Source organism: Tachyglossus aculeatus, chromosome 6 (assembly GCF_015852505.1).
Source record: "Tachyglossus aculeatus isolate mTacAcu1 chromosome 6, mTacAcu1.pri, whole genome shotgun sequence".
In the NCBI taxonomy this organism is placed as follows: Eukaryota; Metazoa; Chordata; class Mammalia; order Monotremata; family Tachyglossidae; genus Tachyglossus; species Tachyglossus aculeatus.
In genome coordinates this window covers 28,399,207-28,422,151 of record NC_052071.1, presented here as the reverse complement: position 1 = coordinate 28,422,151, position 22,945 = coordinate 28,399,207, and the positions used below count along the sequence as shown (strand labels likewise).

Below are 22,945 nucleotides of genomic sequence, written 5' to 3'. Positions count from 1 at the left end.
ACATATAGAGACAGTCCCTACCCAACAGTGGGCTCACAGTCTAGAAGGGGGAGACAGAGAACAAAACCAAACATACTAACAAAATAAAATAAATAGAATAGATATGTACAAGTCAAATAGAGTAATAAATATGTACAAACATATATACAGGTGCTGTGGGGAAGGGAAGGAGGTAAGATGGGGGGATGGAGAGGGACATACAAAATAAAATAAATAGAATAGATAGGTACAAGTAAAATAGAGTAATAAATATGTACAAACATATATACATACATACAGGTGCTGTGGGGAAGGGAAGGAGGTAAGATGGGGGATCATCATCATCAATCGTATTTATTGAGCACTTACTATGTGCAGAGCACTGTACTAATCGCTTGGGAAATACAAATTGGCAACATATAGAGGCAGTCCCTACCCAACAGTGGGCTCACAGTCTAAAAGGGGGAGACAGAGAACAAAACCAAACATACTAACAAAATAAAATAAATAGAATAGATAGGTACAAGTGAAATAGAGTAATAAATATGTACAAACATATATACAGGTGGGGAAGGGAAGGAGATAAGATGGGATGGAGAGGGACATACTAACAAAATAAAATAAATAGAATAGGTACAAGTAAAATAGAGTAATAAATATGTACAAACATACATACATACATACAGGTGCTGTGGGGAAGGGAAGGAGGTAAGATGGGGGGATGGAGAGGGACATACTAACAAAATAAAATAAATAGAATAGATAGGTACAAGTAAAATAGAGTAATAAATATGTACAAACATATACATACATACAGGTGCTGTGGGGAAGGAAAGGAGGTAAGATGGAGGATCATCATCATCAATCGTATTTATTGGGCGCTTACTATGTGCTTAGCACTCTACTAAGCGCTTGGGAAGTACAAATTGGCAACATATAGAGACAGTCCCTACCCAACAGTGGGCTCACAGTCTGGAGAGGGGGACGGGGGAGAGGAAGGCTCAGTCTGGGAAGGCCTCCTGGAGGAGGTGAGCTCTCAGTAAGCGCTCAGTAAAGACGGGTGAAAGAATGAAAGCAGTAGAATGGGATGAGTAGAGGTGAGAGCGGCCGTGCCCTCCCCAGCCCCGCGGCACGTCACTTCCTTCCCCAACTTTTTTCCCGGGGAAATGTCTCTGCCCAAGTTGCGCGGGGGGCGGCGGCGGCGGCGGGGCCCGGCGCTGGCCGCCGGCGCCCGGTGAGCGAGGAGGGCACGGGCCGCGCGGGGGCACCGGGCTCGGCCGGGGCAGGGCCCGCCAAGAACCGTTAGGCCTGCCCGGAGCCGGAGGACCCCCGGCCCGCCCCCGGCCCGGCCATGGCCAGGGACTGCGCGCCCCGCAGCCTCGACAACATCGACTTGTCCACCCTCAGGGTGAGTGTGCCACGCTGCCCGGACCGGGGGGTGGGGGGATGCGGGGGGCACGGAGGGCGGTCGCCGGGGCAACCGGGGGCTCCGGAGGGCGGCCAGGTCACCCTCCGGGAAAGCGTCCAAAAAGAAACCCGCAAAACTTTCCCCCAACGGCTGCAGTGGAAAGAGTCCCGGCTTGGGGCACGCTCCTGCGCCTCAGTTACCTCATCCGGGAAATGGGGTAGTGAGCAGCAGCGGGGCTCTGTAGGAAAGTGAGCCCACTGCTGGGTAGGGACCGTCTCTCTATGTTGCCAACGTGTACTTCCCAAGCGCTTAGTCCAGTGCTCTGCGCACAGTAAGCGCTCAATAAATACGATTGATGATGATGAAAGAGCACGGGCTTTGGAGTCAGAGGTCGTGGGCTCAAATCCCGGCTCCGCCAGTCGTCAGCTGTGGGTGACTTTGGGCAAGTCACTTCTCTGGGCCTCAGTTACCTCGTCTGGAAAATGGGGATTGACTGTGAGCCCCACGGGGGACAACCTGATCACCTTGTAACCTCACCAGCGCTTAGAACAGTGCTTTGCACATAGTAGGCGCTTAATAAATGCCATCATTATTATTATTATGGGGGTGAAGACTGTTATCCCCACGTGGGACAATCAATCGTATTGAGCGCTTACTGTGTGCAGAGCACTGTACTAAGCGCTTGGGAAGTACAAGTTGGCAACATATAGAGACAGAACCTAACCTTGTATCCACCCCAGCGCTTAGAACAGTGCTTGGCACATAGTAAACGCTTAACAAATGCCATTATTATTATTATTATTATTAAAGAGCCCCGGCTTGGGGCACGTTCCTGTGCCTCAGTTACCTCATCCGGGAAATGGGGTAGTGAGCAGCAGCGGGGCTCGGTAGGAAAGTGAGCCCACTGCTGGGTAGGGACCGTCTCTCTATGTTGCCAACTTGTACTTCCCAAGCGCTTAGCCCAGTGCTCTGCGCACAGTAAGCGCTCAATAAATACGATTGATGATGATGAAAGAGCACGGGCTTTAGAGTCAGAGGTCGTGGGCTCAAATCCCGGCTCCGCCAGTCGTCAGCTGTGGGTGACTTTGGGCAAGTCACTTCTCTGGGCCTCAGTTACCTCGTCTGGAAAATGGGGATTGACTGTGAGCCCCACGGGGGACAACCTGATCACCTTGTAACCTCACCAGCGCTTAGAACAGTGCTTTGCACATAGTAAGCGCTTAATAAATGCCATCATTATTATTATTATGGGGGTGAAGACTGTTATCCCCACGTGGGGCAATCAATCAATCAATCGTATTTATTGAGCGCATACTGTGTGCAGAGCACTGTACTAAGCGCTTGGGAAGTACAAGTTGGCAATTTATAGAGACAGAACCTAACCTTGTATCCACCCCAGCGCTTAGAGCAGTGCTTGGCACAGTAAACGCTTAACAAATACCATTATTATGATTATTAATATCATTAAAGAGCCCGGGCCTGGGGCACGTTCCTGTGCCTCAGTTACCTCATCTGGGAAGTGGGGGTGAAGACTGTTATCCCCACGTGGGACAACCTAACCTCGTATCCACCCCAGCTCTTAGAACAGTGCTTGGCACATAGTAAACGCTTAACAAATGCCATTATTATTATTATTAAAGAGCCCGGGCTTGGGGCACGTTCCTGTGCCTCAGTTACCTCATCTGGGAAATGGGGGTGAAGACTGTTATCCCCATGTGGGATTACCTAACCTCGTATCCATCCCAGCACTTAGAACAGTGCTTGGTACATAGAAAATGCTTAACAAATACCATTATTATTATTATTAAAGAGCCCGGGCTTGGGAGGCGGAGGGCGTGGGTTCCAATCCCAAGCACCGCCACTTGTCCCCTGGGTGACTTTGGGCGAGTCACTTCACGTCTCTATACCTCAGTTCCCTCATTCGTTCAATCGTATTGAGCGCTTACTGTGTGCAGAGCACTGTACTAAGCGCTTATCTGTAAAATGGGGATGAAGACTGTTATCCCCACGTGGGTTCCAATCCCGACTCTGCCAGTTGTGTGACTTCGGGCAAATCACTTAACTTCTCTGGGCCTCAGTTACCTCATCAGTAAAATGGGGATTAAGACTGTGAGCCCCACGTGGGAAACCCTGATCACCTCATATCTTCCCCCCCCACACACACCGTTTAGAACCGTGCTTGGCACATAGTAAGCGCTTAAGAAATACCGTCATTATTATTAAAGAGCCCGGGCTTGGGAGGCAGAAGTCGTGGGTTCCAATCCCGACGCCGCCACTTGTCCCCGGGGTGACTTTAGGCGAGTCACTTCAGGTCTCTGTGTCTTAGTTACCACATCTGTAAAATGGGGATGAAGACTGTTATCCCCACGTGGGACAACCTAACCTTGTGTCTACCCCAGCGCTTAGAACAGTGCTTGGCACATAGTAAGTGCTTAACGAATACCATTATTATTATTAAAGAGCTCGGGCTTGGGAGGCAGAGGTCGTGGGTTCCAATCCCGGCTCCGCCTCTTGTCCCCTGGGTGACTTTGGGCGAGTCACTTTGGGTCTCTGTGCCTTAGCGCATCTGTAAAATGGGGACGAAGACTGTTATCCCCACGTGTGTTGCAATCCCGGCTCTGCCACTTGTCAGCTGTGCGACCTTGGACAAATCACTTAACTTCTCTGGGCCTCAATTACCTCATCTGTAAAACGGGGATTAAGACTGTGAGCCCCATGTGGGACAACCTGATCACCTTGTACCCCCCCACCCCCATTGCTTAGAACAGTGCTTGGCACAAGTAAGCGCTTAACAAATGCCATTATTATTATTATTATTATTATTATTATTGAGCCCGGGCTTGGGAGTCAGAGGTTATGGGTTCCAATCTCGGCTCCACCACTTGTCCCCTGGGTGACTTTGGGCAAGTCACTTCACGTCTCTGTGCCTCAGTTACCTCATCTGTAAAATGGGGATGAAGACTGTTATCCCCACGCGGGATAACCTCATAACCTCGTGTCTACCCCGGCACTTAGAACAGTGCTTGGCACATAGTAAGTGCTTAACAAATACTATTATTATTATTATTATCATTATTATTATTATTTTTATCATTATTATTATTTCCCCGCCTCCACCTTGCTGGGTGGCCGCCAACCCCACAGGGATTTCCCCTGCCTCTTCCCAGGGCCAGAGTTGAAGATCCTAAGAAAATTCTGGCTTCTTCTGTAACGTGGCCGTTCTCGCTTCCAACTTGTGTTTCTCTCTCCTTCATACCCAACCTCCCCCAAAGTGGATTCGCCTCCAGTTTATTGTTATTGTTTTTATTACATTTGGTTTCAAAACACGTTCGGCTAAAAAAGCGAACTATTTAATCCGACTTTTCACGAGTAGTTTTGCTCACTCCCCCTTTGAATTAAGCAAAGGGCGGCTGAGAGTTGCAAAAGGGAAGGGTAGAGGGATGAGTACAGCTTCTGCCAACTTTTCAGAGAAAAGCGAACCACTAACTTTTTATGACAGCTCTTTTGAAAGTCCCAATAAGTAGTAATATAAAAGACTGCCCTACCCATTGCCCCTTTCAGTGCTGCCCCAAGAGGTACAATGAAAAGGGCATTTCCTCTATTTTCCCAAGTAGTGTATATGTACGGGGGGGGAAAAGGCATATGGATAACATTTGAACTGTCATCTTCCTCATGAATGCAAAGCTAGAGCAAGCATGTTTTATTGGAACTATTAGCATTGTGGTTCCTAGTGCAGCTTCCAAGTGAAGACACATGACATAGGTATGACGTGCCCTGTGCCCCCAAAAGCAGAGCTCCAAATTCCTTGTTAATATCAGGTTTTGGTGGGGGGTTTTTAAATTGTGGAGCACTTCTGTTTTCCAGATAATGATCTCATACATCCTCTTAGCATTGTGAAGCAGGGAGTATGGCTAGATGTATGCCCATTTTACCCATGGGGAAACCGGAGCCCAGAAAGGCTAAGTGACCCGCCCAGTGCCACCTGGTAGGTGAAGAGCAGAACTAGGGGTCAAACCCAGATTTCCTGCTGTCTGGTCCTGGCCTGTTTTCCACTAGACCACACTGTTACCCATGTTGTTGCTCATTTGGCCCAGCAAAATATGGCTCTGCTGGCAGAAGCCGCTCTGAACTTATTTGGTCAGTTCCGACTTGCTTAGAATTTAAAGAAAGACCAGTGAGGGAAAAGTTACTTACAAATCATTTTTTTGTGTGTGCATGGAAAAAGAGCAAAATAGGGCAAATATGTAAAACCACACTTGGGCAAACCAAAATAAACTATTTTCTAAAAATGACTTGAGAGGAATTGAAAAGGCCTAGTCCAAATGATAGGGCAAGGAATTCAAAACCAAGGGAGGAGAAAAAGAAAGGTTTCTAATTCCACAAGAAATGGGAGAAAACATCACAAGAGGACTTACTGACCAGGTCATGGCCTTATGCTAGATTTTTTTTTTTTAACAGAGCTTCTTCAGGGCAGGAATAAGAAATGTGTCTTGAAAAGGAATATAAATCATAATTCTGTCAATGCCAGTAAAGTGAATGGAATGCCATAAAAACTAGGAGAAGTTGTCTTTTGAAGACTTTCTGAGCAGAAAACTTCAGGTAAATCTCACCTTTGGGAGACTGCTTCAGAAACTTAAAAGAAACTACCCATACCAGTCATCGAATGGCTTGTCAGTCATACACCCCACCCCCATGGCTGAATTTCACTGTCAGTGGCATCTTCTCTGAGGAAGGTGGAGAGACACGTATGGCCAGGGGTTATCTCTCTTTGCATGAGAGCTGTAGCATGTGCTGAGGTCATGGCACAGGAGTGACTTTCCAAAGAGACCTCTTGCAGGCTTCATCAAAGTCCTTGATTTCTGAAATTTTCATGAAATCTTTCAGTTATTTCCGGGAAAGTTGTGGTCACAACCTTTATACTTGGTTTTGAAGTCGTCTCTCCTCTGGTGGGGGTAAAAGGAACTGAAGCTTTGAGAGGCCTTTAAGAAACGGCAAGCCTTCAATTATGGCAGTAGTATGCCTAACCCATCAAGAGCTGCAAAACTCCTGAAGAGCCTGCATCAGCATATATTTCAGTGGTATTAGGTTTCCGTGGATCCAGTGTATTTCACACAGTTCTGTCCTAGCCCATTGTGGGCAGGGATTGTCTCTTTTTATTGCTCTTTTACTGTCCTTTATTGTCCTTAGTATTTATTATACTAAGTCCAAGCACTTAGTATAGTGTTCTGCACACAGTAAGTGCTCAATAAATACAATTGAATGAAAAGTAGAATACATAGTGTAAGTGGTATCCAGATGGGCAATTTCAGTGCTGCCTTTTGGACAGTCGGCAGATGATAAGGAAATCAAGGACACCCACATATGGTAGGGTGCATTACAGTAATTAACCTCAAAGTGATGAATGTGTAGGTCAGGACTGTGGCATCTGTCAATGCAGAGTATAGCAACTTGCAAAAGTGAGATGGTTATACAGACTCCAATGTTCAAAATGTTAGCAAAATGAAAATCCTGCAAAGAGGATAATTAAGGACTTGGCTCAGATTGAGAATTCATCCATTACATACAGCAGACCTGTTGTCCAGCTGAACAAGGACAATACAAGGATGCAAGACAAAGTCCAGGATTGTATCTTCAGTGGTTCTAACAAGCTCTCTTTGCTTCTGGGGGTTTAGCTTAAAAAAAAAAAAAAGAAAGAGCTAGTCAAAATTTTGGCTTCAGATGCCTATTATTTTTAAATGGTACTTGTTAAGTACTCACTACGTGCCAGGCACTGTACTTAGTGCTGGGGTAAGTACAAGATAGGTGGGATACAGTCCCTGCCCCCATATGGGACTCACAGACTAAATAGGAGGGAACAGGGTCTAATCCCCACATTTACAAAATAAGATAACTAAAAAGCACAGTTAAGTGACTTGCCCAAGGTCACACAGCAGACAGTTGGCGGCTCTGGGATTAGAAGCCAGGTCCTTCTGACTCCCAGGCCCATGTGATTTCCATTGTACCACACTGCCTTTTCCCATATTGACTTAAAGAGCCGGTTTCCCCCTTCTGAGTTCCTGGGACAGACAGTAGAGAGAGATCAGGAAATGTCAACATTGTGTCCGGGGGTCATGTATGTTATTTCACTGGGTGGCATTATCTCCCTTCGTTCGGGACTGGGCACTGTGGCCTAAGGAAAGAAGGCTGATTGGGGAATCCTGAAACCTGAGTTCCAGTCCTTTCCTTGCCATTAACCTACTATGTGATCATGGACTGATTGCTTAACCTTACTGGGCTGCAAATTTTTCATCTCTAAAAGAATCCCTCCCTCCCTACAGGGATGGCTGGATGACAAATGGGCTCATTGGAATGAAACAGCTTTGGAAGATGTGTGCTAAAATTCATGGTTCTGAGTGGAGACAGGGACGTCTCTGGACCCCAGCCCATGTCTAAGCTCATCTTGCCAAATCTCAGATGACCCTGTGGCATGTTTGGGGTGAAGATTTGGCCCTTTGCCCTCAGATGCATCATTAAGAGGCTCTTCACTGTCTATAGGGAGGGCTGCATCTTTGTCCTTAAGACATTATAGCATGTAATTATTATTGTTAATAATAATAGTAATTGTTGCATCTGTTAAGTGCTTACTGTGTGCCAAGCACTGCACTCAGCTTGGAGGTAGATACAAGATTCAAGATAATCAGGTCCCACCTAGGACTCACATTCTAAGTGGGAGGGAGAACAGGTATTGAATCCCCATTTTGCAGATGAGGGAAATGAGACACAGAGTTAGTACAGTGCTCTGCACACAGTAAGTGCTCAATAAATATGATTGATTGATTAAGTGACCTGTTAAAGATCACACAGCAGGTAAGTGGTGCAACTGGAATTGGAACTCGAGTCCTCTGGCATGCAGACCCATGCTTTTTGCTTTAGGCCATGCTGCTCTCCAGTCCTTCATATTCATAAACCTATATATAAATTGTATGCAAAGAAGGCATCCTGGAAGTGAGTGCATGGATAGCTGGAAAGGCCAATGCATTACTCACATTATGCACACAAAAAGTCTGTCTCTTTTTGAGTTGTCGTGTTTGAGGTTTGCTGGGTCTGACCCTGTTTTCTCCTTTGCATCCTTGTGTTTCTCATTTCTTGCCAAGTTTTTGCTTAAAAAAACCCACTCCTTTGGGTAATACACCAGACCTGTCTAGCCTCAGCAATTGACTTCTAGTTTTCGGTTGAGGTGCTGCATTGTCTGATGCTTTGTTTTTAACATGTCCTAAAATGTTTCCTCTGTCTGCTTTGCTTTCAGTTTCTCAATTTCAGCTCCATCAGTGCAGTAGTTCCACTCCTGTCCTCCCCAAACCTGAGTTGAGTTCACGCCCAAGTCCAATGGCACTCCAGGTTTAATCCAAGGAGTCGGCAATGGGATGAAGTTCAGCTTCTAAACCCCCCGTGGCATGGATTATACGCAATATATAGGCTGGACTAATGAGTTAGAAATAAGTATTTAGGGGGCACTCGTATGGTGTGCAGAGCATCATTGTACTGAGCGCTGGGAGAGAATACACGGTGATATTCTGATGCTGAGGCCACAAGATGCAGGCTTTCCTGGAGTCACCAAAACACCATCCGGGCAGGGAGAGTCCCCTGATCTCTCCCTGGGAGACACCGTCCCTTGAGGAAGAGGTGTGGCCATAAATAGCAGCCCAGGGTGTCTGCTTCCTTGGCCCCACCCCTAAACCGGCTCTGGGCATAGCTGTGGGTGAGACCAGTTAAAAATATTCAGGCCTAATCTTTTGTGAAAACCCTATTTAGAGCAACTGCAATTCTGTGGGTCTTCTGAAGATGGAAGTCTTAAAATTGTTCTCACCCAGTAATTTTTATTTCAGTTTCTCATGGGTTTAATTTCAAATCCATTTGCTGGTGTGTGGGAAGCAACAAAGATATATAACAAAGTGTCAATTACTGAACTCTATTTTATATTTATGGGAACAGTTTGGATGAGACTTTCATTAATCCTCACACAAGGGTGGAATTTTACCGTTATCAACTTCATCTTCAAATACCCACAGCATTGCTAGTAGTTTAGTTGTAAATTACTTTGACGTTTAGTTTTGTGCGATGGATTATGTGGATTATATACATATAAAAAGGACTAATATGAGTTAGAAATAAGTATTTAGAGGGACTTCATTATGGTTTGCAGACCAATGTACCGAGCGCTGGGAAAGAATACACTGGCAGGAATTATCAATGGTATTTATCGTGTGCTTACTATGTGCAGAGCACTGTACTAAGCTCTTGGGAGAGTGTAATACAAAAGGGTTGGTAGACATATTCTCTGTCCACAACTAGTTTACAGTGTAGAAGGGGAGACAGATATAAATATAAATAAATAAGTTATAATATTTAATTGAAGATACAAGTGCTGTGGGGTTGAGAGTGGGATGAATATCAAATGCCCAAAGGTCACAGATTCAAGTGCATAGATGATGCAGAAGGGAGAGGGAACTGGGAAAAAGAGGGCTTAATTGGGAAGGAGCTGTGAATTAGACATGGTGCCTATCCCTCAGGGGCTCACAATCTCAGATGTCACAGTTGACTATAAGTGATAGATTCACAATCATTTATAGTCAGCTATGACATCTGAGATTGTTTTTAAATAAAGGCCATCATTAATCAGGGAGTATAAACAGAAATCAGATCTGCCTTTTCAGACAGTGCATCTGTCAATCAATCAATAAATCCTATTTATTGAGCACTTACTGAATGCAGAATACTGTTACTATGTCCTTGGGATAGTGCAGTATAACAGAGTCGGTAGATACATTCCTTGTCCACAAGGACCTTACAGTCAGGTTCTGCTCTGATCTAGTTTTGGTCTTTGTGCTTTAAAAAAGGTTGGGAAGAAGCCAGAGATTATCTGAAAAAGAGCAAAAAGATCAATAGCTCCTTGAGGTCAGAGATCATGTCTCTAACCTTTCTTGCACTTAAGCATTTAATGCAGTTATTTTTTTGTGGTACCTGTTAAGTGCTTACTATGTGCCAGGCATTATACCAAGCACTCGAGTAGTTACAAGATAATCAGGTTGCACACAGTCCACCTCCCTACGGAGCCCACAGTCTAAATTCCCATTTTACAGACAAGGTAACTGAGGATCAGAGAAGCTAAGTGACTTGCCCCGGGTCACACAGCAGACAGGTGGTGGAGCCAGGATTAGATTAGCCAGGTTCTCTGACTCCCAAGCCCGGGTTCTTTCCATTAGGCCATGCTGCTTCTCAACATTATCAATCAACAGTATTTATGGGGCCCTTACTCTAAGCCAAGCATTGTACTAAGCACTTGGGGGAGTTCAGTAGAGTTAGTAGACATAATCCCTGTTCGTAGGGACCTTACAATCTAGTGGGGGGAGACACATAAATTGCGAATGGAATCAGGCAAAAACTCCTCACCCTTGCTTCAAGGCTCTCCATCACCTCGCCCCCTCCTATCTCCCCTCCCTTCTCTCCTTCTACAGCCCAGCCCACACCCTCCGCTCCTGTGTCCCTAATCTCCTCACTGTGCCTTGTTCTCGCCTGTCCCGCCGTCGACCCCTGGCCCACGTCATCCCCCTGGCCAGGAATGCCCTCCCTCCGCACATCCGCCAAGCTAGCTCTCTTCCTCCCTTCAAAGCCCTACTGAGAGCTCACCTCCTCCAGGAGGCCTTCCCAGACTGACCTCCTCCTTCCTGTCCCCCTCCTCCCCCTCCCCCGCCTTACCTCCTTCCTCTCCCCACAGCACCTGTATATATGTATATATGTTTGTACATATTTATTACTCTATTTTACTTGTACATATTTATTCTATTTATTCTGTTTTACTAATATGTTTTGTTTTGTTGTCTGTCTCCCCCTTCTAGACTGTGAGCCCGCTGTTGGGTAGGGACCGTCTCTATATGTTGCCAACTTGTACTTCCTAAGTGCTTAGTACAGTGCTCTGCACACAGTAAGCGCTCAATAAATATGATTGAATGAATGAATGAAATGGGAAAAAGGAACAAGGTTTAAAGATTTGTACATAAATGCTACTGGAGGGAAGAGGATGGAAGTACCCAGTGCTTAGGTGATGCTCTGTAATAATAATAATGATAATAATAATGGCATTTATTAAGCACTTACTATGTGCAAAGCACTGTTCTAAGCTCTGAGGAGGATACAAGGTGATCAGGTTGTCCCATGGGGGGCTCACAGTCTTCACCCCCATTTTACAGATGAGGTAACTGAGGCACAGAGAAGTTAAGTGACTTGCCCAAAGTCACACAGCTGACAATTGGCAGAGCAGGTATTTGAACCCATGACCTCTGACTCCAAAGCTCGTGCTCTTTCCACTGAGCTACACTGCTTCTGCTTCTGTAGTAGCTCCATAAGTCCTGTTGATTATTTAAGGGGTGAAAATTGGAGGCTGAGAGGGATGTAGAATTGGAGTTGTTTGGCTGAGCAAGTAGAGCCACTTTAGGGTAGAACAAAATGAGGCAATTGACCTGGGCCTCTTCCCTCCCGATAAGACTCATAGGGAGCTCAACTCGAAGGAGAAGGAAGAACCATTTAGGGATGGACCTTAGCATCAACCAGAGGTTCACTTCCATAAGCTGCTCCTGGTTTCCCCTGGGCTGATTGTCCCATGCTGGCTGTTTTGTCCCGGCTGCGCCTTCCCACTCCCAGGGACAAGGGCCCTTCTACCTGTGACTAAAAACTCTCTTCAAAGGTAGGAAGTGTGTGTGTTTGTGTTTTTTTGGTGGTGGTTTTTTTTTAATGGGGAAGATATTGACCAGTGTTTTACATCTCCACGGGCTTCCAAACTAAAGGAATTTGTCTTAAATTGAAGTAAGGAAGATTTTGGTTGGATATAGGGAATAGAAAATGAGTACAGGCTACTAAGCAAAGCTATAGAATCTTCATCTTTCCAGAGGTTTAAGTAAAAGAACAGACAGTAGTCACCCCTGGGCGATTTACCCCTCCTCCAGCCTGGAGGCAGAGGGAGGGACCAGTTAGGCTTTTTAATTCAGCGAGGCTCCGATTCCACCAATTCCAGTACCTTCCTGATTTCGCCAAGTGAAGTGGCTTATGCTTTATCTTTTCATAAGAGGAAACAGCTGTGGAGCAGTGACCCGATTGAATCCCAAGGCCACATAGCAGCAAATTACTGGTAAAGCATAGATTAGAACTCAGGTCTTATGTTCTAAGGCCTTCCCATAGACCATTGAACCACCCGGCTCCTATCTTTCTCTGTATAATTACAATGCAGGCTTGTAAGCAGCTGATGGAAAATGAAAGAAAAGAAAAAAATCAGTGAAGTATGCTGGTTTGGGGCTGCTGAATAGAGAATACTAAGGACACTTTGAAACAACTTGTTTCTAATCTTGGCTGGTGATCTAATTACTTTTACTTCAACAAAAGACTAATAGGGCAGACATCAAAAAAGAGAGCAGACATCATAAAAGATGTATTGCATAGTAAAATATGTTATGTTCAAATCCAGAAGTGAAATTCAAACTACGATACCATGTATGAATCCCAGATTCAGGAAGAACTGAACAGATTTTGCTGTTAATGCAGAAAAAAATCTCAAATTACTTCAAACTACATAAATAAGATTTAAATAGATGTATAGTCATTATATTTTGTCAGCCAATTTATTTTGAGAATTTTTGTAGATTCAGATACTTGACTCTATCCTCATTCAAATAGTCAGTGTCATTTTTGTAACATGGGAATCCTTTTTCACCTAGATTTTGTCATTGGCGCCTTGAAGTATAAACCATCAATCAGCGAAATCCATCAAATGAGCAGAAGTAATTGATTGTTTTGACAGATAGCCAGCAACTGATCTCACCGAGTTAATAATCTTTTGCACAGATCTCTGTGATGAAAATACATCTTCTAAAGTGCTACATTTTTTTTTGCAGATGTTGAGATTCTCCTTTGTTCTAAGCTTTCCCTATAAATCTCTGTGATTTTAATGAAAATAACTGTATTTTATATTACAATTGTTTTACTGTACAATAATCTGTTTTTACTTGTCCTCACCCATCCTTTGTCGGCAAATATAGTGAGGGAGTTCAGAATTATAAGTTGGTTACTGAGATTAGCCAAAAGGATTAATTTCAGTGATGGTTTTGTGACCTGGGCAATTTTCTACTCTTGACAATATTTTAATATGAACTACAATACCAGATTTAAGTCAGCAAAGAAGTAGTAGGCTCCTAGAGTGAAACCACTGTTGCTATTGTTTTGCTGGCCAACGAAAAGTTCACAATGGTTTTAAATCACATTAATCGTGGCAGCAGACTTAATAAGAACCTGACTTTGTATAGTCAGCCTTCCCGGAAAGGTGAGAAAAATGCCCCCAAGCATGGTTAAAATGAATAATTAAATTGTGGTTGTGTGTGCAAAGTTGATTAGCCAGGAGAAATATTGAACTCTGGTATTTCGGAGGATCTATGTGGTATACAGACGTAACAATCCACATTTCTTTATAGCTTTGTTCAAATGCTATGAAATGTATAGGAAGTCTGAATGCCTCAACAAGGCCACTAGAGCATATTTTCAGTAAGGGTTTCACAATTTGGAAGGTGACCTAAGGAAACCACTCTGAGCATGGGTTAGAATTTTTTGAAGGTGCTCCTAGCGCATAGCTAAGTAGAGAGATTATCTTCCTATGCTTTTACCTGCATGAAGATTTAGTGCTTTGAACATGTTATAGATGGAGAGTAGACATCATTGATCTATTTAATCTTAGTAATTTGGGGAATGAAAGAAGTTCCCAACTATTGGTAATGCTGAATAAGAAAGCAAAATCTAACTTTTTGTCATCAGTTTTGTGCATTCTTTGGGTGACTTGAGCCTATGAATTTTCTCATTAAAAATGATCATATTTCCTAAGAATTCCCTCGTTAAAGAATTATGCTTATGTTTGACATCTGCCGTGTATTATGAATATATTGAGACTTTCTGTTTTAGTTCTAAAAGCGATGGCGTAATAACAATAATAATAGTGGTATTTGTTAAGCACTTATTAAGCACCAAGCACTCTGCTAAGTGCTCAGGTGAATATAAGGCATTCAGACCAGAAACAGTCCCTAACCCTCATGGGACTTAGAGTCTGAGGGAGGAAGAACATGTATTTAACCTCTGTTTTATAGATGAAGAAACTGAGGCACAAAAGTTAAATGATTTGTCAAAGTCACACACCAAGAGGTGGAGCTGGGATTAGAAGCGCTTAGTATAGTGCTCTGCACACAGTAAGCGCTCAATAAATACGACTGAATGAATCCCAAGTCTTCTGACTCCCATTTGGCGCTCTGTCCACTAGGCCATGCTTGCAGTGAAGCAGCGTGGCTTAGTGGAAAGAGCATGGGCTTGGGGGTCAGTGGTCATGAGTTCTAACCCCAGCTCTGCCACTTGTCAGCTGTGTGATTTTGGGCAAGTCACTTAACTTCTCTGTGCCTTGGTTACCTCATCTGTAAAACGGGGATTAAGACTGTGAGCCCCACGTGGGCCAACCTGATAACCTCTATCTACCCCAGCACTTAAAAAAGGGTTTGGCACGTAATACGCGCTTAACAAATACCATCATCATCATTACTCCAAAGTATAGTAAATGCATTATTCATATTTGAATTCTGCAATTAGCCTGTTCTCCTTACCCATTCTGGAACTGTCTTTTAAAGTCTGTAGCTTCTGGGAAGCAGAGTTGCCTAGTGGAAAGAACACAGGCCTGGGAGTCAGAGGACATGGGTTCTTATCCCGGCCCTTACCTCCTGGGTTACCTAGGGCAAGTCACTTCCCTGTTCTTCAGTTCCCTTATCGGCAGAAGGGGGATTCAGTGCCTGTTCTCCCTCCTACTTAGACTGTGAGCCCCATGTGGGACCTGATCATCTTGTATCTTCCCCAGCTGTTAGTACACTGCTTGGCATATAGAAAGTGCTTAACAAATGCTAGTATTATTATTATTGCTATTATTAATATAATAATAATTATTATTAATATTAGTATTATTCTGCAGTTGACAGTCATGAAGTTTCCTTATGCTAGTTCAACAGTGGGGAGAAGTTGACATAGTTCAAGTGAGGGGAAGGAGGATATGTGCCACTTGACAACTTTCTGACTCATTGGTTTTGAAACTGCCCATCCCAAACGTGGTATAACACAACCACACCCATGCTGGGCCACCTACATCAGGAAAATGCATGAATGTCAAAGATCCTTAGGCAGTGTCATTCTAGAAGTCATTCTCACCTCCTCCTTTCTTTTCCCTCCATCACATTAACTCATTGGCTGAGCCATGGTAGGCTTAAATAAATTAATTGTCTGTATTTTCCAAGTCCTACAATAATCGATTAGTAGTTGATTCATTCAGTATTATTACACTTTCCATTTTGTAACTGAAGAAGTTCAGCCTAGAAATTGAAGTGATTTGCCTAGCTATGTCAGAGGGAGAATTAAGTTCCAAGTGAATTTTAGTGGAGCTAGGCTGAAAATATTCATGTTGCTTTTTTTACACAGTGAAATGCTTCTGCATGAAGTATAATATTTTTTATTGTAACATTTACAGGATCCAGCGGGGATATTTGAACTGGTGCAAGTCGTTGGAAATGGGACATATGGACAAGTCTATAAGGTGTGTTGCCTTTTAATTTATTCTACATTTACTATTAGATTTGCCACTAGATGCCAACAACTAAAAACTTGGAATGAAATGTGAAATGCACTGTGGCAGTAAGATTTTAATCAAACTGCTGGTGCCCTTAGATTGACCTTTTAAATGAGTGTTCGGAAGGCAGAAGTAGAAAAAAAAACCTTGCCCAGTGGAAACAGTAGGAGGTAACAGTGCTCTCATCATTACCACAGGAGGATATTAGTTCACCCACGAAAAACAACAAGCTTAAATATCTGAAAGAGAAAGATGAAAAACCTCAATGTGGAGAGCAACTACTTTACTGAAATAGGAAGGAGATACTTTTAGGCTCTTTGTTTTAAGAGACCTATTAAAAAAACGTCTGTTCTAGAGGACATTATAATTTGAGTGCAGAAAGGCAGGGCAAGGTGGGGTACAAAATGGTTCTGAAACCTGGACACATAATAATGTTTTATATGTATCCTCCTCACCGCCAGTTAACCTTTGAGCCCCTGCTTTGTGCTTGGGCTGAACAGATAAATTAGTAGTATTTATTAAGCGCCTGCAAAGCACTGTAGCAACCACTTGGTAGAGTACAATAGAATTAGGTGATATGATCCCTGCCCTCAAGGTGAGATGGTCATTAAAAAAAATTACGAATAGGAGGAAGAAGAAAAAGAGAATCTGTTTATAAGTTAGGGCTTATATAGTAGGAAATGGAAGCTACTGTACAAAAACACTAATGAGGTTGTGAGCATTTTAAGGACTTATGGGCTGCAGAAATGCTCAACAATTAATCAGTGGTATTTGAGCACTTACTCTGTGCAGAGCACTGTGCTAAGTGCTTAGGACAGCGCAATACAGTTGAGTCTGTATTCATGGTCCCTCCCTACAGAGAGCTTATAGGCAGTGATGGGGAGAGAAGCAGAGGTTTAGAAATTGATTGGGGAAGGCCCCCTCAGTGGAGATGTGATTTCAGAAGGGCTTGGAAAATGGGGAGAGCAGAAATCCATGGGATTTGAAGTTAGAGACTGGGAGAGAGTATGAATAAGAGGTCAGTGGCAGGAGAGAACAGTAAAGTTACTGTGAAGGGAACAAAGAATATGAGCTGTGGTGTGGGGAGAGAAGTGAGTAGGTGAGTAATCAATCATTTAATTGATTGAATAGGAGGGAGAGAGCTGATAGTGGGGAGTTTCTGCTTGGGAGGAATGGGTAATTATTGGAAGTTTTTGGACGGCAAGGACAACACATGCAAAAACTATGAGAAAAACGATCTAGGAAAAAGAGCGCAATACGGACTAGAGAGTGGAGAGATTGGAAGCCAGGAGATCAGCGAGGAGGCTAATGCTAAGTCTGGGATACCAGTCAGTCAGTGGTTTTCATTGAGGCTTTCTGTGTGCCAAGCACCGTACTAAGTGCTTGGGAGACTGTTACAGTACAATAGAGTTGGTAGACACCACCCCTACCCTGAAGGAGTTTACAGTCTTGTGGGATATGACAAGGAGCATGGCCTATGGGAAGAACACAAGTCCAGGAGTTAGGGGGCTTGGGTTCTAATTCTAGCTCTGCCACTTGCCTGCTGGGTGACTTTGAGCAAGTCACTTAATTTTTTTTTTTTTATAATGGCATTTGTTAAGCGCTTACTATGTGCAAAGCACTGTTCTAAGCGCTGGGGGGGATACAATGTGAGTTGTCCCACGTGGGGCTCACAGTCTTAATCCCCATTTTTACAGATGAGGGAACTGAGGCTCAGAGAAGTGAAGTGACTTGCCCAAGGTCACACAGCAGACTTGTGGTGGAGTCGGGATTCGAACCCACGACCTCTGACTCCAAAGCCCGGGCTCTTTCCACTGAGCCACGCTGCTTCTCACTTAATGTGTCTGTGCCTCAGTTTCCTCATTTGTAAAATGGGGATTAAATACCTATTGTCCCTCTCCTCTATTAGATGACTGCAACTAGTAATGGTGGCTGGTTATAATGGTGGGTAATGTATAACGTGGTCTAGAAATCTATAATTCCTGAACTGTGAGTGGGTGTGGGTGGGGGAAGTACTGCAGAGGTCCACCATGACCCAGGAAACAAAATGAAAGTTCTCTAGATTTCATATCCGTGTGCTAACCCCTTGGTTTATTAGGGTTGTCAACTTTTATCACTCACTTTGCTGCCTGCTGTTTTACTCTCTCAAGTCTCTTAAAATTAGTTTCCAAGTGCTGCTGCCCTGGCTGGTGTCCAGCCGTGTGCGTATTTGGGTTGTTGGAAAAGAGGCTGGGGTTCATCCTCTGTATAGGAGCCTTTTCCAAGTTCATTCAGTAAATCAGTAAGTAGTGTTAATTGTGCACGTACTGTATGCTGAGTGCTCTTTTCTTTATTTCCACTAGATGGACTCCCCCTGCCCCCCCCCCCCCCCCCCCCCCCCGCCGCCGAATCTCACTCCAGACTCCTACCTCTCTCTCACCAACCCCACTTCTCCTTTTAAAAGAACATTCCTTTCTTTAGGAAGTATGCGTCTTTCAGTACAGTCAGCAAATTTACGCCACTTTTTAAAATTCAGATTAAAGCCTGATCACCAGGTCTGTCTTATAAGGTGTATCTTATTCTTACTTAGAAGTGCATTGGCACTAAAATGTCTAGATCATCTTTTAGTTCTACAAATTTAAATGGAAGAGATTGTAAGGCATGAGCCTAAGGCTCTACATTACTCATCTAGTAGGTTGCACAATCAATCACTTAATTTTTTCTTTTGAGCATCAGAACTTTAGTGGTACATTTATAGTAAATTTAAAGGATCAATAAATTGAATTTCCCAATTAGTTTTGACCAGAATATGGCAGAGATTTGGTTTTCCTTAGTCCTTAATTTTTCAGTAAAATCAGAAATAACCAACCAAAGCAAGGGTTTTTCAAATGGGGAAGTAAAACCAGGCATGCATGCATGCATAAAGTAATAAAGTAGCTTTAAATAACTCTGACTCTTGGGACTTTTAGGCTAGACTCTGTCTAGTGACCAGACTTTTAAAGCTATCCTCCAAATTGATGTACTCATCTTTAACAATAACTGCCTAAAACTTTTATGTCTAATTAGACAATTTGGTTGAAGAATGTTTTATGATTGGCTAATTGAGATTTTGTGATTGGCATCATTTTTTATAGCACTTAGTGGGATTAATTTGCACCTCTTCTCCTTCCTCTGAAGGAAGCAACAATATTGGGACATGGATTTAAGCCTGCCCTGGTTCCCTAAACTTTTATTGCAAACTAATAAAAATTGTTGTGCAATGGTAGACCTGCTACTTCTTGGTTATACAAGAAATCGAGACCAGAGCCAACCCTCCCCCATCCCCCCAGTCTTGTGGCAGAGTACAACCTGAGATACAGAAATTAAGAGGAAGTGAAATCAAAGATTTTGACGGCATCGGCCTATGTTATTTTCACTTCCTTCCTGATTTCGCTCTTCCTTCTAGAGAACAATAAAACTGAACCAAGGGGTTTTAGTCCCAGATTAGGTGATTGTATGATTGAGCAGTGCCTGGAAATACCAAGATAACCAAGATTGAGGCTTTTTCCTCCAAGAGCTGAGACTTTAAAGGCTATCAGAAGTCAATATTTTAAGAAATTGACTGAAAAGCCCCAGTTAGGGCTCTTAATTGGTGTCATGAAAATAGAGGGCTAAGTAAAAGAGCACTACAGGAAGTATACCTACTTGTCTTATGTGGAGATTGTGTTCTGGCTGAAAGTTAATAATTGTGGTATTTGTTAAACGCTTACCATGTGCCAGGCATTATACTTAACGCTAGGGTGGATAAAAGCAAATCGGGTTGGACACAGTCCCTTCCCATGTGGGGCTCACAGCCTCAATACCCATCTTACAGATGAGGTAACTGAGGCCCAGAGAAGTGAAGTGACTTGCCCAAGGTCTCACAGCAGACAAGTGGTAGAGCTGGGATTAGAACCCTTGACTTTCTTACTCCCAGGCCCATGCTTTATCCACTAACCCATGCTTGCAGAAAGCTGTGATAAGGAATTTGCCACATTATCCTCTTTGGGGTGACTGGTGTCATTTACGAGCCCACAGATGCTGCTCACAACCATTTCTTAGGACACACTCCACTGTTTCCCGGCAGGCTCGTTTTGTGGGAAGAACATTCCTTTAATGCTGCCATTTCCTTCTAGCCAAAGTGTACAGTGAAAACATGCCTTCCAGCCAAACTAAGAGCTTAGAGTCCTGGAGGAAATAGTGTAAAAAGCATGCTTGTTTGGTCTCAGGATCCAAAATAACTTGACCCAAACACTACAGACATTTTAAATGATTTTTAAAATAACACTTCTGGTTAATACTATGTATCTACATGATTGAATAAGCTATGTACCAAAAATAAGATTATGAGTTTAAACAATTAAGCATATATAAAAAGTAATCATCCTCACCAAAAGTTTGCAAGTGTTGATTTGATGCTCACTGAGTCTAGAGCTTCAGCACATCAAACTTCACGGCTATGTTTAAACTCTTACAATATTTACTTGCCGCACCCGACACTGTTTTCAATTCCGTCTGTTTCTTTCCTTTTTTTTCCCTCCGAAGTGTCTGCTCATAGCGGTTTCTAGCTACTGGCTGTATGCCTGACTGTAGCTTGTTGTGGGCAGGGTCCTTGTCTACCAATTCTGTTAACCTGTTATTGTGTACTCTCCCAAATGCTTAGTACAATGCTTTGCACACAGTACATTGGTATATCCCTGTAGCGTTCCAGCTGATTCCTGTTATGTTGCATTATTTGAAATTTGCTTTTGGTCTAAGATGCTTCTGTGGTAACTATTTTGAGGAGTAACTTCTGAAAACACAACACCTGTGTGCGTTGATGTGTGGAGGCAGCCCAGTGCACCCGTCTCTGCACAACGCACACAGCACATTTGCCGCTCAGAGCACAAGCACAACAAAATGAAAGTGCTATCACAAGGTGAGTGTGTACTCTTAAGAAATCCTGGCAGTAGGCATTGTCATCTAGTGGATAGAGCACATTACCCACATCATCCCTTCAGCCAATTCTTGCATTTGTGAATTTATTTTCAACCTCTGGTTGTTAATATTTTTAAGTTTGTCTCCCCCATTAAGTGGTAAGCCCAGTGTGGGTAGGAAGTATGTCATGTAGTTGTTCTCTACTTCCCAAACACATCCTTCAGTACACTCTACCAAGCTCAGTAAGTGCTCTTTAATCATTCCAGGTTGAACTGGTCATTTCATTCCTTGTTCTTTCCCTGCCCTGGCCGGTGTCAAATATATTTTTTATTCTGTGTAAAGTTTTCCTTTGCTAGGAATGAAAGCCAATTTTCTCTGTTGACTCCTGACTTATCTTTCATGGAAAATATAATAGAAAGACTTCTTATAAATTGAGACTGAGCAAAAAGAAACTGAATTTTTATTAATAGCAGAACTGATGACGTTTATTAAGTGCTTCCTGTGAGCCAAGCAGTATGTTAAGCCCTGGGGAAAACATACAAGTTTGAAAATTAGGCATAGACCTTTGCCCTGTGAAGACCTCACATTTGAGATTATTCCTTTGAAGATGACAATTGACAGAATCCTTTTTCTTTTTCAGCTGAGGAAGTCCTGGCCTTAAGTTCCAAGTTCCATTTCAATTTGGTTTTAGTTCAGCAATGATTTGCATTGGAAATTTTGTTTTGATTCAGTTCAACTTCAGATTCAACAGAATCCCTCAAGTCACTTACATATTTGCTTCCTTCCCAATATTTGAAGTGCAGCAATATAATTGCATTTATCAAATAATGTGGTCCACCTGGGTTGATTAGTGTATGGGCAGAATTTATAGAAAAACTCACTACTTTACATCGTTCACTGGTCTACTAAACTTGATTTTTAAAACTGCCTGCCAAAGCAGTCTCATTAAAAAAACCTTCCAAATAGAACACTTTTTTGGATTGTAAAAAAAGTGACCTCAGATAATAATTCCATTTTAGTTCCCAGTTCAAGAAAAAATAGTTGTTGAAGTCTGAGTTTAGATTGTTTGATTTCCTAATAATCAACATTTTTTTAGTGTCTGCTTTGTGCAATGCACTGTACCAAGTGCTTGGGATAGTACAATAAAATTTAATTGATCTCTCCCTTCAAGGAGCTTACAATTTAAGAGAAACAATGCACATACCAAGCCAGTTAGGGAGTCAAATCTGAAGTCTTCTGCTCCATACTGATATGCTCTCCATTGTGTCACTGGATGCCCAGTTTTGAGCTTCTTGTTTGGAAAGTTATCTTAATTCTCTTCTCTTTGTGAAGCAGTCTTATGATAGGCAAATGATAATTTTGATCTCTAATATTTGGCATTCAGTGGAAAATTTGTTTGTACTTTTCAGCTGATTCACTGAGACAAACTAAATTAATTCCCATGGCACATGCCATAAAGAGACAGCATGACGTAATGGATAGAGCACTGGCCTGGGAGTCGGAAGGTCATGGGTTCTAATTCCGACTCTGCCACTTGTCTGCTATGTGACCTTGGGCAAGTCACTTCATTTCTCTGTGCCTCAGCTCCCTTATCTGTAAAATGGTGATTAAGACTGTGAACTCCATGTGGGACAGGGACCTTGTATTTACCCCAGTGCTTGGCACACAGTAAGCACTTAACAAATGCCACAATAATTATTATTGTTATTATTAGTATGTATAGATTGATTAGAATATAGGTAGGACAGAGTCTAAAACTGGAAGATTCAATGCAAAAATCTATTTTGGGAAATGATTCTATTACGACAGAAACTTCTGTTTTAAACTTTCTTTTTAATACCTCAGAACACTATTCTTTTTGGATACATTGAGCTATAATAGGGAGAAGGAGGCAGGAACTGTTGCATCTGTTTGCCCATAAGGTCAAGAGAGGGCAAAATAGCTGTCACTTTCCAAATTTAGAACAAGAACCCAAA

General features: G+C 43.0%; 1 protein-coding gene across 6 annotated transcripts in view; it reads left to right on the top strand.

Annotated features, from left to right (window-relative positions):
• The first annotated feature begins 1,251 nt into the window (after positions 1-1,251).
• Positions 1,252-22,945, top strand: part of NRK (Nik related kinase) — a 183,214-nt gene continuing 161,520 nt past the window's right edge. For 3 of the 6 annotated variants that reach the window (XM_038748635.1, XM_038748636.1, XM_038748633.1), the window contains exons 1-2: positions 1,254-1,387; positions 15,957-16,022. In XM_038748635.1, the coding sequence (XP_038604563.1) occupies positions 1,331-1,387; positions 15,957-16,022 (123 nt within the window). In that variant the 5' untranslated portion in view covers positions 1,254-1,330. Of the gene's footprint in view, positions 1,388-15,956; positions 16,023-22,945 lie in introns of all 6 variants that reach the window. The other 3 variants (XM_038748638.1, XM_038748632.1, XM_038748637.1) reach the window with 2 other exon arrangements.